Source organism: Megalobrama amblycephala, linkage group LG11, assembly GCF_018812025.1.
Source record: "Megalobrama amblycephala isolate DHTTF-2021 linkage group LG11, ASM1881202v1, whole genome shotgun sequence".
NCBI lineage: Eukaryota > Metazoa > Chordata > Actinopteri > Cypriniformes > Xenocyprididae > Megalobrama > Megalobrama amblycephala.
This window is the reverse complement of record NC_063054.1, coordinates 12,296,381-12,311,903: the sequence shown is the minus strand read 5'-3', so window position 1 is coordinate 12,311,903 and position 15,523 is coordinate 12,296,381. Positions and strand designations below refer to the sequence as shown.

Below are 15,523 nucleotides of genomic sequence, written 5' to 3'. Positions count from 1 at the left end.
TTGTTTTGCTTTTTTTTTGTTCAGTTGGACAACAGACGCTATACAATTATACTAAACTGACTGAACATTATACTGAACAATTAACTGAAAGCGTGTGCTTTGCTCCATACAGCATGAGCTGCAGAGTTGCAGCACCATTCAGTAAGAGTCAGATTTCACTTATCACATGATGAGAGTAAGGAGAGATGACTGACAAGACAATGGTGGAGGATTTGGTGTGCAACATATCCTAGGCGTCATCGACAAACATCTTATCTTGTAAAATGTTAGGTCAGTACCGCAGCTCCCTATACACAGAGTATGTATGATCCTGAATTAGAAAACCTAAGTGAAAAGCAAGTACACATTCAAAAGCGATTTCAATACCCCCCACATATTAGAAGCAGCTCCCTGATGCCCGAAATTTTACACCCTGGCTGGGTAAATCAACCCGTGGAGGGAAGAAAAAAAAAAAAAAAAAAAAAAAAAAAAAAATCAACCATTGTGAATAACTTAAAAGTAGCCAAATTCCATGGAAAAAACACAGACTTGGAAACACTGTACCTAGTAGTATCTTAAGGGTTCATATTAAAACTTCAGGTTTCTAAAATAACTTTTTAGATATGGTACAAAGTTGTCCCTTTGAGGGTCCTGCCCCAGTGACAAGCCATTGTACCCCTAAAGGTAAAATTTTTGTATGTTTTCTGACAGTGCTATAAGCAAGTTTAGCTAACTTTAACTTGCTCCTCAAGATTCTCTTTTGCAGCAATGCATGGAATCAAGCTTTTGTAGCTACAGTATAACCACATGTGTAAAGTATGATTTCACTTCTAGTAGAGAGAACGTTACACAAATATTGCCTTGGTGACTTTCTTAAATCTGAATACTGTATGTGAATGCAGCATTTTTCAGGCTTTGGACACAGCCTAAGTATGGGGTAACAGGACCTTTTATACCTGAATAACCTTTTTTTTTCCACCATGGAAAAAACATCCATACTCGAATACCCAAAAAAAACCTGCTAGTGAGGGAAACTTATAAGTTGCATTTTCTCCATGGAGATATGCTTTATGTCTTTAACATTTGGCTGAAAATACAAAACTGTAATGTACATTATGTGTAAAATAATTTTTGTTACATTAGATTAACATCTAATACTTTGGAGAGGACACAATTCTCAGAGATTAACAAAATGTTAAATCAATTTAGTATCTTAAGCATTGTACATAAAATAAATTAAAGAAAATGTAAGGAATGATTTTCATTTGAAGTCTGAGATATTTTAAAACCACTAGAATAAGAAAGACACTCTGGGTCTTTATTTTTCCATCTGGAACATGATCTCATCAGCAGAGGAGAGGACGAATAAAACACATACATTCTTAAATCTCAAATATAACAAGCAGACATAGAGATTCTTTTTATGCATTGGCACGCACCCAAACCCTTCATAAATGTCTGCTTTATCCTTCACGAAGAATGGGTTCCTCAACGCAACCATAATTGCTACTTTGCAAAGCAAAACAAAAAGATGAGCGGGGATGAAACAAAATATGAATGAAAACAAACCAAAAAAATAAACCATAAACAAGCATCTCGTATTTACACTGAATACAGGCATCATTTCATTTTATTATAATGGTTATGGCCACAACCCTGAACAAAAGCATTTCCATGTCCTCAGCCTCCCAACTTTACCCATAATTCCCTCTGTTTACCTCCCCAGCTCGCTCATGTATACACCCCTCAAGATGAAAGTCTGTGCAAAATTGTTCAGTCTTCAGTTGACCAAGGCCATAGGGGGGTAACAGGACCTTGGGTGAACTCATGAAGCTGTACATGCCTCAAGTCAGGAGGGAGCAGAGGGCACTTGAGATGGCCCGGGGAAAAGAAGACCAGGGTGACTCCAGGAGGCTGGGTTTAGAGGTTGTCTCCGGGCTGATATTGAGGTTCGGTCGCCGTGAAGTAATCTTCTAGGAAGGCCTGCAGGTACTCGAAAGTGGGCCGCTCTTCTGCGTCTTTCTTCCAGCACTGAACCATCAGCTCGTGTAGAGAGCTTGGACAGTCCTGGGGACACGGCATCCGGTAGCCACGCTCTACTTGTTCTAGTACCTCCCTGTTGTTCATCCCTATCAAAAACAACAGAAAATTCAATAAAAGAAATGAGAGTAAATTTCAGCAGAACAATGTTACAGATGTTAATCTTAACAGGGCTTTTGTGGGTGTCAACTAAGAAGACAAAACTATAAAGCAGAGGTATCAGCTCTGGCCCCAAAGGTCCACTTTCATGTTGAGTTTAGCTCCAACCTTGATCAAACTCGCTTGTAACTTTCTAGCCTGAAGACAGCTTTAGCTTTTAAGTTGTGTTTGATTAGGACTGGAGCTAAACTCTGCAAGAAAGTGAACCTTGAGCGCCAGAGTTGAGAACAGAACCCCTGCTATAAAAGAATATACATATTGAGAGTATTTGGAGAAACTAACTTTAGCTAAATAAATTAATTCCAATGGACAATGGGGCACTATCAGTTATCTTTCGTTTTTTGAAAATCAACCGATTTCTTAGCATGTTATGTGATATAGCTCCAATTCCTGGAACTTGCACCTAACCCAGGATTTCTTATTTGCTCACACTAAGCAAAATGGTGAAGTGTGTAATTTCTAGAAAACAAGACAGAAATTTATTGCAGTGTATACTCATGATAGATGGCATTTTTAATTTTTTTGCAAATGAAAACTGAAGACATGGATACAGACATCTCTCTCTCTTAAGAATCCTTCTGCCCAAATTCACACCATTGATCGAGCCATATGGTGAGTTAGTTGGGATGCGGAAGTTAACAGAGAATGACTGTATGTGCTGCTGATGTCTAAAGGCTGGTGCACACCAAACCGGCGGCAAAGATCTAGCGGCGGCGAAAGCTAATGATGGAGTCGGCACATGCCAGCTGCATCTGGGCAAAAAGTTGTGCTTGAACACGCAGCAAAAACTACAGCTGATGGCCAACTAACATGTACATTCTACGCCTGCATGAGAGATAATAACTGTCCACAACAGCAGATAACAGTTGTCTGTATTCGACATTCAATAAAGGGAACGTGAACTAAACAAAGCAGCACTTGCTTATCATTTTGAATATGAATCATACCGATCAGTTTGTCTTCACTTAGATTAATTAGGCTACATACTTCTTGTGTGCAGATCTACAAAGCTGAACAACCAATAAGAGTGACTTCTTTTCCCGACACTGATTCAACACGCTCAATTGGCTGATGAAGGTCTGACTAAAGCTAACATGTGCAAAAACTAGCCAGACCAACACTCACCGACTGCCCATTGGCTGACTATCGGCTTGGTGTGTCCTGGCCTTTAATGAAAAGATGTATTTTCACAGGTTTCTCAGATTGTGCATCTTTCCATCACAGTTTTGTTAGCATTCGTGGAAAATCATATATGCCATCTACCTTGAATAAGGTCCATTATTGCACATTGTTGGGTTAGGAATTTAGAACAAACCCTTTTTCAGTTTTTGTTTTGCTCTGTTTTGTCTTGAGGATGATAAAATAGGTGACTGACAGTGACTTTTTGACTTGGGGACAGAAAACAACTACCCAGAACAATTTAACAACTTAACAACTTTAACACCACTCAGAACACATTCGCAACCATATAGCAACATCCTACTATTGCAAGTTAGTAGCAAGTTTGTAGCAAGTTATACACTACTACAAAAATCCAGTTATTGTTGGAATTCATTTAGTGCTAAAGAAATGTAATAACTTTTGAACCAAAAGGACTAATAAAGAGATCCAAAAACTCATGTTGCAAAGTGAATTTTTCAACAATGACTAGGTAGGTAAAAACAGACCAAAACTATCAATCAAACCAGAAAATAAAATTTTTGATGCTTTGAGGGCAGGACAATTAGACTCTAAAGTTTACTGATCTTGGAACAAAACTGCACTTATGAAGCCAGAAGATTCATCATCATCACGAGGGACATGACCACATTTCAACAACACTGAGAGAGAAACGCCTGCAAACATCTGTGGATGATGCAATACTGGGTTGACACAATGGCATTTCAAACCTCCCCTTCATTTCTCCCCTACATTCCAGCTAAGATCAAGGCGTTTTTTTTTTCTTTTAGAATTTGTGCAAATCTAATTCACCCATGCATCACCATTTTCAGCATCTCATACAGTATTTTAAGAGTCTGACTGTAATTAACAGAGTGGTTCACAAATTTTACACAGATACTGATAAATACTTCATCCAGTCAATTTAATCCTCCAGCTGATCCTGCATTCCCAGGACGTAAACATGACTAGTTCTGAAAAACTAAAAAGGGTTAGTTAAAAATTCTGTCATTTATTACTTACCCTCATGCCGTTCCTCACCCGTAAGACCTTCATTAATCTTCAGAACACAAATGAAGATATTTTATTTGAAATCCGTGAGGCCTCCATAGGGAGCAATGGACACTTCCTCTCTCAAGATCCATAAAGGTACTAAAAACATATTTAAATCGGTTCATATGAGTACAGTGGTTCAATATTAATATTATAAAGCGACGAGAATATTTTTGGAGCACCAAAAAAACAAAATAACGACTTATTTAGTGATGGCCGATTTCAAAACACTGCTTCATGAAGCATCGGAGCACAAATGAATCAGTGTGTCGAATCATGATTCGGATCGCATGTCAAACTGTCAACGGCTGAAATCACGTGACTTTGGCGCTCCGAACAGCAGATTCAACACACTGATTCATCTGTGCTCCGAAGCTTCCTGAAGCATTGTTTTGAAATCGGCCATCACTAAATAAGTCGTTATTTAGTTTTTTTGGCGCTCCAAAAATATTCTCGTCGCTTTATAATATTAATATTGAACCACTGTACTCACATGAACCGATTTAAATATGTTTTTCGTATATTAATGGATCTTGAGAGAGGAAGTGTCCATTGCTCCCTATGGAGGCCTCACGGAGCAATCGGATTTCAACTAAAATATCTTAATTTATGTTCTGAAGATTAATGAAGGTTTTACGGGTGTGGAACGGCATGAGGGTAAGTAATAAATGACAGAATTTTCATTTTTGGGTGAACTAACCCTTTAAAAGGTGTGGAAAGAGCCAGTTTGAAATAAAATGGAAAACTAAAATCTGAGACTGGACATGCCTCTCAGAAATTAGTCAACATATGTGTTGACAGATAAGTATCAAGGTAAGTGGCAGCAAATAAATAACACCTTTAAATGTTTAGACATGTCTTTTGGTTTACAGAGACAATGAAATATCATAAGCTGCGTCTTCAAAAGATATCTATTTTGGATGCAGGTACTATTACTATTATTTTAGTTTGATGTATTTTAAACTTTTAAAGGGTCACAACAGTAATTTCACAATACATCTAGTTATCACAGAGTAGCTGGTTTTAAGATTTACCTGGATATGGAACTCTGCCTTTAGTGACCAGCTCCGTAAGCAGGATTCCAAAAGACCAAACATCGGATTTAATGGTGAACTTCCCATACAGAGCTGCCTCAGGAGCTGTCCACTTAATAGGGAATTTAGCCCCTGAAATTTAGACATGGCAAAAAGAATATGCATTAAAATAAAAGTGAGACTGTTTCTTTAAGAAATTCCAGTGCAAAGTCAGCTATCATTAAAAACTTTGAAACCATGACATCAAAATGTACTTTTATTTTTAAATGTCTTTTTTTCACCTTTATTGGCCAAAACAGTAGGGTTAGAGACAGGAAATAATCAGAGACAAGAGGAAGATGACCTGGAAAGGACCACCCAATATGTGCTATTGCCCTTAATTTAATTTTATATTTTTAATATCTCTGGTCTTATTGTGCACAATTCATTAGATCTTCTGAAACAACTTTTATTTCTGCTGATGTAACCAATGGTGTGTGTTGTTGACCAACAATATCAATGCTCACTTTTCACGATTCAATCAAATCTCAAACTGTAAAAACTGTAAAAGTCCAGCCCTACATTAATTCCAGCTGAATAATCAGTATTAATCATGAAGCACTGTGCCCCCACTGTCACGGGCGTAGCCTAAACTTTTTTTTCAGGGATGGCCAAGTAAGACCCAGTGATTTCACTGGGGTACCTAAAAAAATAAATAAATTAACAAATCCAGCTTCAAATCTAGAGAAAATCACTTAATATGCATCTAACTGTGACTCAAGTGAGATACGTTCTCTTTTGCTCTATAAAATTAATTAATCTGTTGATTAATTGTGAAACTATTTGTTTTGAGAAGTGCCAGATTCTGGCACCAACATATTAGCAGTGGGTGGCAGAATTTCTGTGCATGATGAAAGGTTCATGTTCACTTCAGATTCACAGGATTGTGCCACGTCTTCCTTCTGCACTCCCCTCTTATTTAAAATAAATTGTGACCTTTCAGGTAACTTTTTCTGAGCAGCTCCCTGCTCTGCCACAACTTCTTTGGTTGCTATCTCTCTGCCCCACAGAAACAGGATAAGCGGTCTGTCAATGAGAAAAGTCTCTTTATCTGCTTGAGGCCAAAAAATGTGGGAAGGAAGTTATTCAAATCACGATTTTTTTCTGGGGAGACAAAAATGTGCTGGACTGGAATTAAGAAACATTGAATTAAGCTATTGTATGTCTTCAGGGTATTTAGAGAATTATGAACAATATCTTCAAAAAAAATCTACTTTTATGTTCTGTGAAAAAACAACATTTTAAAAATTTCAATTTTTGGGTCAACCACTTCTTTTTCCCATGCATTGGGGCCAACATCCAAAACAATGTATATGTATGTTTCCTGAAGGTCTGTGGACACTGTAAAAATATGATCAATAAGTCATGGAAGCTTATATTTTTCCATTACTTTAAATCATCAAAATATTTTTAGCAATTTTATTAAAATAATGTTACACAAGATTCAACTCTTTTTTTTAAAGTCAGTTTAATATAATTTGAGTTGAAATTACTTGTACAGCTAATTTGATTATACTTCAATGAATGCAGCAACTAAACTTAAGGATCACACTTTAGTTTAAGGTCCAATGAATTCTCACTCTTAACTAACTATCAAGTGTCTTTTACCTTGTCGGGCAGTGTACTCATTGTCTTCAATGAGTCTGGCCAGGCCAAAGTCAGCGATCTTGCACACAAGGTTATCACCAACCAGAATGTTAGCAGAGCGCAAATCTCTGTGAATGTAGTTCATCCGCTCGATGTAGGCCATGCCTCCAGCCACCTGAATATACAAACACTTACAATGAAATCTGCTGAGCAAAGTCAAATCCTTATGGAATAAGTGCTGAGGTTACTACAGGCCAAACTAAGAAAGATAGCCTTCTGTGTGTTACAGTGCTGATACAGTACCTACATAAAATGATATAACTTCATGAACACAACAGAGGCCTGAAGAGATTCTTTTCAGGTTGAGTGGCTCAAAGCAGTTATTTTCATCCTGGTGTATTTGTTACATCATTGATCTACAGTGGCCTCAAAAGGTATTTAAGCAATATACCTATTCTTGCTTTATGTAAAGTACAGTGAAAAATGTATCTGTGAAAGGATTTGCTTGATAAGTGGGTTTGTGTTATCTTTCTTTGAAATAAATGGTGGTTTGCCACTTATTGAATGCAATGACACTCAGTAGGGATGCACCGAAATTTCGGCTACTGGAAATTTTCGGCCAAAACAGCTATTTTGGGTTTCGGGGAGAAATGGTTTGGAGGGCTGAAATCAGTGACTGAAACAGACGTTTAATTAGCGCTTCTCGGATGGCACGTTTAACTGTGTTCAGCATCTATTTTGTGCACACAACATGGATAAGCTACAACAGTTAAACAGCCCGAAATAATACTTGTCTCTTCTGTGTTTGTTGCATAAAAAATTATGATAATAACAATCATTGAAATTCAATATCTATCGAAATATTAACATGTTATTGTATTGTTTTTATGTAGTCTATATATGATCCGAAGTAACTAGTAACTAGCTACTACATTGTAAAACCGGATGAGTTCAGAATACTTAATTTTTGTAGACAACGATTACCTCAAAAAATTTAAGTAAAGCAACTCAAATCTTTTAAGTAAAGAATAATTATAAATAACAATTAAGTTAAACTGATTTATTTATTTTTATTTTTTTATTTAATGTTTAAGTCCACAGTACTTAAAACTATTGTTTACCATACGTAATGTTTCTTATTTTTTAATTATTTTGATGCAGTGGTTGTAAAACCCAATAAGTTCAGAATACTCAAAACATTTAAGTAAACAACTCAAAGATTATTTAGTAGTACCTAAAAATATTATTTTATACTACACAAATTCTGTAATTACATTTGAATTGAAATATTGAATAAACTAACACCTAATCTTTTCAGTTAAGTGTTATCTAATTATGATGATAATAATCATTTAAATTCAATATCTATATAAATATTAACATGTCATTGTATTGTTGTTATATAGTCTATATATGATCCAAAGTAACTAGTAACTCGCTACTAGTTGCTTTTTCATTGGATACTTTTTTACTCAAGTAACTAACACCAGAAGGTATGTTGAAAAGATACACTACAACTTATTGAAATGAATACTGTCTCATGTAATTGCTCAATCAGTGTTTCAACCAGGGAAAGACATCAATAAAACAGCTTGTAAGCTATACAATGTCACTTAACGTTACATTTACCTCAAGAAACCTATTCAATGTCCAGAAACTCATCAGTTATTTAGAAAAAATAAATCTAGAGAAGAGCATTTTGCTAAATATATGCACTGTATTACATATTCATTATATTTTTACTTAACCTGTTAGTGTTGTCTTCATTATTAATGTTTGTATATATTGTAAGTTTGAATAAATCTGCCATGAAAACAAGTTATTACAGTTTATTGTTGTTTAAATGTTTATATTTCACCAACAAACTGGAATAAAAACAATTCTGTTATTAAAAAGCTGATATAAAAAATATGTGCAATTTAAATGTTTGTACAACTCAGTTTTAGCTATTTGAGTGTTGATTATTAAATAAGTTTGAATAATTAATTTATTATTTATTTTCATTTTTTTCTGCCAAATGCATGCTGATTTTTCCATTTTGGCCCAGACTTTTCATTTTCAGCCCAGAATTTTCATTTTGGTACATCCTATTTACACAGAGAGTGATGCTATACCTGGGCCGCCATGTCGACGAGGTTGGGCAGCTTCAGGGCCCGTCCCTCCCCGTCCTTCAGGAAATCTAGAAGGCTTCCTAAAACATGAAACATGCACATGTTAGCTTTACGGATACAAGAGACATTTCTGCTACAAGATCTTGTATACACGTCTGCATAATCACCGTTTGAAATCAACACCTGTTGATCTGGCAAATGTGGGTGAAAATCCACTGTGGTGGGTAACGCATACTACTAGCCAATTTGGCGGGTTATGATCCATAAACTATGCTTTATCACTTTGCATGGTGTCAAAAGGAGACTCAAACATTAGCAAAACAATGAGTAAAGTGGGTCACTCACTTTAAAATTCAAACACATTGTTTTCTATGACCCTACACACACCATCCAGCGGCCCCCAACTATGACTCTGGCTGTTCAAAATCAAGCCGCACTACAGCGTCACTCACAGTTTTCCATTAAAATACAACGATTTTGAAAAAAATCTCCCCCCCCCAACCTGTTCTCATACATGCCACATGTCCAAGACTTTCGGGCAAAAGGGCAGGTAAACTCGTGGCAATGTCACAGAGAATTTTGTTTTTATTTCCATTTAATTTTATTTGAATGGCATTCGCAAACAGTGACTATCGTAACGCTGAAAGCAATATAATGATTCAGAATCAGATTTAATAATATATATATTTAAATCTAAGATGTGACTATGATAATCTGGTTTATTTCTGATATTTTTGTTTTAGCTAGTTTAAGTTCTTAATGGCTGGTAATTTTAGTAGCCAAATTGGCTGGTGAGTGAAAAAAAAAAAGTTAATTTGCAAACCTGATAAACTGTAATTAAAATAATATACACTTGCTGTTCTGAAATAAAAGTGTCTGATGTACTGTTAACAAAATAAAGCTCCTTCCCCAGTCCACCCAGTCCCTTTATTGAAACTAAACTGCAAAACTTCTTCTTCAGACCTCTACATAGTGTTGATGTCACAACAATGAGCACATTAACATAAAACCATCAGCATTTACTTTACAAATTAACACCTTTTAGCAAGCAGCCAATCCTAACAGATTTCATTTACATAGAGAACTAAAAAACAGTCTTTAAACTTAATTTTGAGTACATTTTTACTTTATTTTTATTTTACTATTATTATACTTCTTAAACTTTTTCCTCTAAAAGAGGGTGGATTATGGTCTCAACTAAATTATGTTTTTGATGCTGAATAACAAATGTGGAGTTCAGGACATTTTCCATCCACTGTCCATTAGGTTTTTCTGCAGGATTAGGTTAAATGTCTGTTTCCTCCATTACAGCTTTTCAAATTAAATTTAGGCCACTATAATTTCTTTTTCTTTCTGTCCAAGTCCTCAAGTGACAATTTCTGAGGTTAGATCGTCAACCTTCAATCCTGATTTATCTTTAATTGGATTTTTTTTTTTTGTAAGGCCTACAAAACCCATCAGTGTTGCTAAAATATATACATTCTACAGTATGTCTGTCCTCTGGTTAAGCCATTCTCTTCAATTTTATGACGAAAACAACTGCTGACCTTTGCCCATATACTCAGTGACAATGTAGATGGGCTCCTCAGAAACGACAGCATAGAGTTGCACTAATTTATCATGTCGTAATTTCTTCATGATCTGCGCTTCCTCCAGGAAAGACTCTGGAGACATGGTTCCGGGCTTGAGGGTCTTCACAGCCACTTTAGTGTTGCCATTCCATGTGCCTGACAGCAAAAACCACACAGTTGTCAGTAGGTACAACAGCACAAAGCTGAACAGCATGCCACAAAATGACTTTTATGCACCCAAAAATATTTAAACCCCTTTTGTTCATGCAAAATCTTTTTGCAATTAAAACAGTCATTTTCACACAAGCACACTTATGGGTCAATTCACTAAGAATCGATTTATAGCATTGTTCATTTGTAGTCACTTTCTGTGTTGTTTTAGATCAGGTAACAACATAATTTCCATCATTTGATGAACACTGCAAAAAACGGTTCCTCTTTATATTAGGTGTCTTTAACTAGTATATACTAAAATTAGGTAACGCTTTAATTTAAAGTTACGTAGTTACATGTTACTTCATGTACTTACTATAGTAATAACAGTAAATTATGCATAATTACAAGTAACTAACCCTAAACCAAACCCTAACTCTATATTATAATATTACTCAGTACTTATTTGAGTAAGTAAAATGCAACTATGTCACCTTAAAATAAAGTGTAACCTAACATTTAAATAAATTAATCATCTGATACAATTCACCTATTATGTACATACATTTTTATATTGCATTAATATTTTAAAATACCTGCATGTAATTACATCTGTAATTAATTTCTGTAATTACATATATAATTACACTGTTGACCTTTCCCCTACCTCTCAAGAGCCTTAACCCACCCTTAAACTTATCCATACCACCAAAACTGTTCCTTACCTTACCTGTATCCCACTGCAAAAGTGTTTTGCAACACAACATAAACTCAATAAGTACATTGTACTTATTTTTTGATGCAAGTAGTTAAAGGCACCTAATATAAAGTGTGAGCCAAAAACATTTTCGTTATATAAGTAGGCCTACTTTTTTGTCTTGTTTTCCAGTAAAAATATCTAAATGTCTTTAAAATGAGAAAAATCTTGAATACTTGAGAAGCAAAATAGTGTAAGCTAATGAGACTTCTTTTTAGAGAATATACCGTATTTCGAATTTAAGATTAAATTAAATGAAGAAGATATATTCTGTGAAAATATCTTAATATATTGCATATGCAATCTAAAGTGAATTATCTTATTTTTAGGACAAATAAATTACAGATTACACTGTACTTGTGATTTGTGGCTGTTTTTTTTTTTTTTTGCAGGACATAGTAGAGAGTTACAACAGACAGAAAACAACATTAGCCGCTTTTCCACCATCAGGACCATCCGTTCTTGTTGCTCAACCATTCCATTCTGTGCAATCTGGCCCAGTCGGTACGAATATAGTTTAATTTTCCACTGTGTGGCTGTTAACGGAGGTCTGTGGAACGTAACACAAATACGTTTACAGAGGAAATGAGATGTAAACAACGACCACGTTATAGAGGATGATCAGATGTTTCTTTTAATTATTTATTAATAATTTGTGTTTATGTCACTCAAATAGCGTGCTTAGCCAGCTACAAAGAAACTGGTAGCCACTACACACATTCCACCAGCACGGTTCTGCATGGTTGGCTAACAATGCTGGTGGAATGCGTGCAGTGAATTCGGGGCTGGGAATGTAATTAAATAAACAGCTCTTTACCGTTCTTAAACTGTTCGGCCTGACGGTGGAAAAGTGGCTATTGTTAGTTCCACAACACTGGAATCTGCTTGCCTTTAAATGACACTGCAATGGTGAATATTCCATTTTTAAATGTCAAGTTTGTAATTAGATATTAAAATACTTCCTCCTATCCTGGCTTAATATAGACATCTGAAAAATCTGAACTGGCCCAGCACAACTTGAAATATTTCACATTACTGAAGAAAATGTTACAAACATCATCACGTTTACTTGCAGGTGATGTGAAGGTGGTACTCAAATGGTCTGATTTACATTTGGTTTTTAAATCCACTGATCCACACACACACTGATCTGTGTGATTCTGCTCATTAAAAACTAAATGCCAGCAGTGTCCTAAAGGCAAAATTAATTATAGGCAGATTCAGGAGATATTTTGGGATGCACATCTACAGGGAAGGAAGAGGGAATGTGAGAGATATTATGCACACAAGCACACTTCTCTTGAACAAGACTGCTTGTGAACAGAGGTGGGGAACAGTAGACAAAAATCTCCTGGGCATTAGTCATAATAAACAACCATAACTCAACCTGATACTTACTCTTCTTATTCTTACCTCCATTCAATGGCATGATAATGACGTGTAGAAGAATCATTGAAGCTCTCACAATAATTAGCAAAAGGAATTGGTAAGTGTAAAATGTGTGTGCACAAATTAGCTATAGTTTGTCTCTCATGTAAAATTCGTTCTTGTGAAAAATCTAATTTAATAGTTACTTTTTTGCAACATTTACATCTATGATGAGTTTGCATGTTCATCTAATCCTTGAGCATGATATGGGCAAACAGAAGTGGCTTTCTATTCGTAATGAAAAGGTATGGAGCCCATAAAGGGACATGGAAAAAATATGACATGGGAGGAAAAAAAAAAAAAATTCAATGGTTTTCTCTCGTAAATGTTTTAAATTGTCCCGAGAAACTCTGTGGTCGCTCGCAATGAATGCAAAAGTTTGGAGAGTGAAAGCAAAGTTTCTCAGGGGAACGCAAACACTTTGTGAGAGATTTCAAAAGCATTGAAATATCTTTTTTTCTCCCATCTAATTTTTTTTTCCCATCACCATGTCCCTTTAGGGGCTCCTTAAAGAGATGAGATCACAAGACTTCTCAAGAATTGCTCTGGACTCTGGAAATTAAAGGAACAGCCTACTCAAAAATGAAAATGATGTAATTGTTTATTCACTTACATGCCATTCCAAACCTGTATGCAATAAGATCATTTTTGGAGAAATTTCTGTATCTTCACAAAGCTCTTTTCCAAAGGTTTCAAATTTCAGACAGGATTTAAAAAAAAAAAAAAAACCTGGGACTTGGGACATACATAAAGTACTTCTATAGTACTTTTTGCAGTTTGAAAGCAATTTAAAAATGTACAATATTATGTAAAAAAGCTATGATTCTTCAAAAAAAAAGTATAATAAAAAGAGAAACATCAAAAGTAATTTTGTTGAACTGCTCCTTTAATAACAACTTTAGAAATAAAGATGGAAAAGGGACGGCAGACGGACACTCAAAGATTGTCGTAGGAATGAGGTGAGCACCCAATATGACTGGATTAGATGAAAATGCTTCTTACAAAACTTCACTTCAAACCTAAGTTTGTATGGAGGTCAGAGAAGGTGGGAGAGGAGGTGACTATCTTACCATACCAAACATCAGCAAAACACCCGGCCCCCAGCTTCATGTCCAGCGTCAGAGACTCACGGGCGATTTCCCAGGAATCATGGCTAAGTCCCACCGTATCAGGGGTGTAGTCCACACATATACTCGTTAAATTAAAGCACAAACCATCTGCACTCTCTATAGAGGGGAGGAGTAGAGGGGTTAACTAGCAGGACGGCGAGGGAACATGCAATGAGAGAGAAGGAGTGTGGCTATGTTTTTCTGAGAGAGTCGCTCACTTCATGATTGTCTGAATGTTCCAGAGATGGATTTAATGTATCCAAACTTTTCTGTGTTTGTTTTTATGCTATCCTTTTATTTGAGGTTTAACATACCTTAAGCTTTAACGAAAACATAAGTGTTTTGATGTTGGCACTTACTGAATGTATAAATCCTGTCCTTTAAATTTGCTGTTATGACATAACACCAGTAACCTTGTAACTTTTAAAAAGAACGATAAGTTGAGAGGTCACATGACAATCTGTAACCAGTAGTTCATCCACCTGGCTTTTAAACATTCTAGAACACCGATGCAGTTTGCTGTTTTTTTAAAAAGTCAGAAGGATGAGTCGATACAAATGCTTTCGTTAGAGCTTAACACACATTAAACCTGGAAGATCTGTAAATAAATTGCTTACATATCCAGTAAATTTGTAAAGTGACTCCGCATTCACTTTGACCTCACTCCATCTCCCTCTTTGGTCGGTCGTTGCTAAGCACAGGGAGGGGCCATACCCATCCAAACCTCCCCGAACTGGCCGTTGCCCAAGCGTTTTATGAGTTGTAGTGACTCCCGTGGAATCTCCCACACATCTTTGGTTTTGACAGATAGGTCAGTGAGCCTTGGCATCCCTTTGTGGCAAGGGACGACCAAGCGACAGCAAAGCCCTGCTGCCCGCTCTGAGCACACACACGCACACAGACACATAGAAATATACACAATGTCAGAGAGAGAGAGAGAAAAGAAAAGCATTAGAAGCACTGAAAGGAAGCAGTACAGAGTTTCAGCATGACACCTGGATAGGGTGTTTATGTGTAACTTGTGAGCCATGTTGCATGTTTTTTTTTTTTTTCAGTGACCTCTGCACTTGTTTGTGAAATACTAAATATTAATGAATGCTCTTAAATATACTTACATACTATTTACAGAGCAACAAAGGCTTTTTTTCTACATGATCTTGAAAATAAAAATTACCACAACTAAAACCTGGTAACGGATTAAAAACAAATATTGGACTGATTTGTAGCGCCTTTTGAGATGTTTGCCCCTCAGTGATTGGCCATAGTGTTGTGCATGACTCTTGGATATGTACTGACATTTAACAAAGGGTTAATGTGTGGCATTTTCCTGTAACACTACAGCAAT

At 36.0% G+C, this 15,523-nt stretch overlaps 1 protein-coding gene across 4 annotated transcripts in view; it reads right to left on the bottom strand.

Annotated features, from left to right (window-relative positions):
* Positions 1-1,276: 1,276 nt before the first annotated feature.
* fynb (FYN proto-oncogene, Src family tyrosine kinase b) overlaps positions 1,277-15,523 on the bottom strand; it is a 73,237-nt gene continuing 58,990 nt past the window's right edge. Inside the window, exons 8-14 of one of the 4 annotated variants that reach the window (XM_048206163.1) lie at positions 14,893-15,057; positions 14,140-14,295; positions 10,708-10,887; positions 9,164-9,240; positions 7,071-7,224; positions 5,424-5,555; positions 1,277-2,108 (exon numbers count right to left, since the gene is read on the bottom strand). In XM_048206163.1, coding sequence (XP_048062120.1) covers positions 1,900-2,108; positions 5,424-5,555; positions 7,071-7,224; positions 9,164-9,240; positions 10,708-10,887; positions 14,140-14,295; positions 14,893-15,057 — 1,073 coding nt within the window. In that variant the 3' untranslated portion in view covers positions 1,277-1,899. The remainder of the gene's footprint in view (positions 2,109-5,423; positions 5,556-7,070; positions 7,225-9,163; positions 9,241-10,707; positions 10,888-14,139; positions 14,296-14,892; positions 15,058-15,523) is intronic. The other 3 variants (XM_048206164.1, XM_048206165.1, XM_048206166.1) reach the window with 3 other exon arrangements.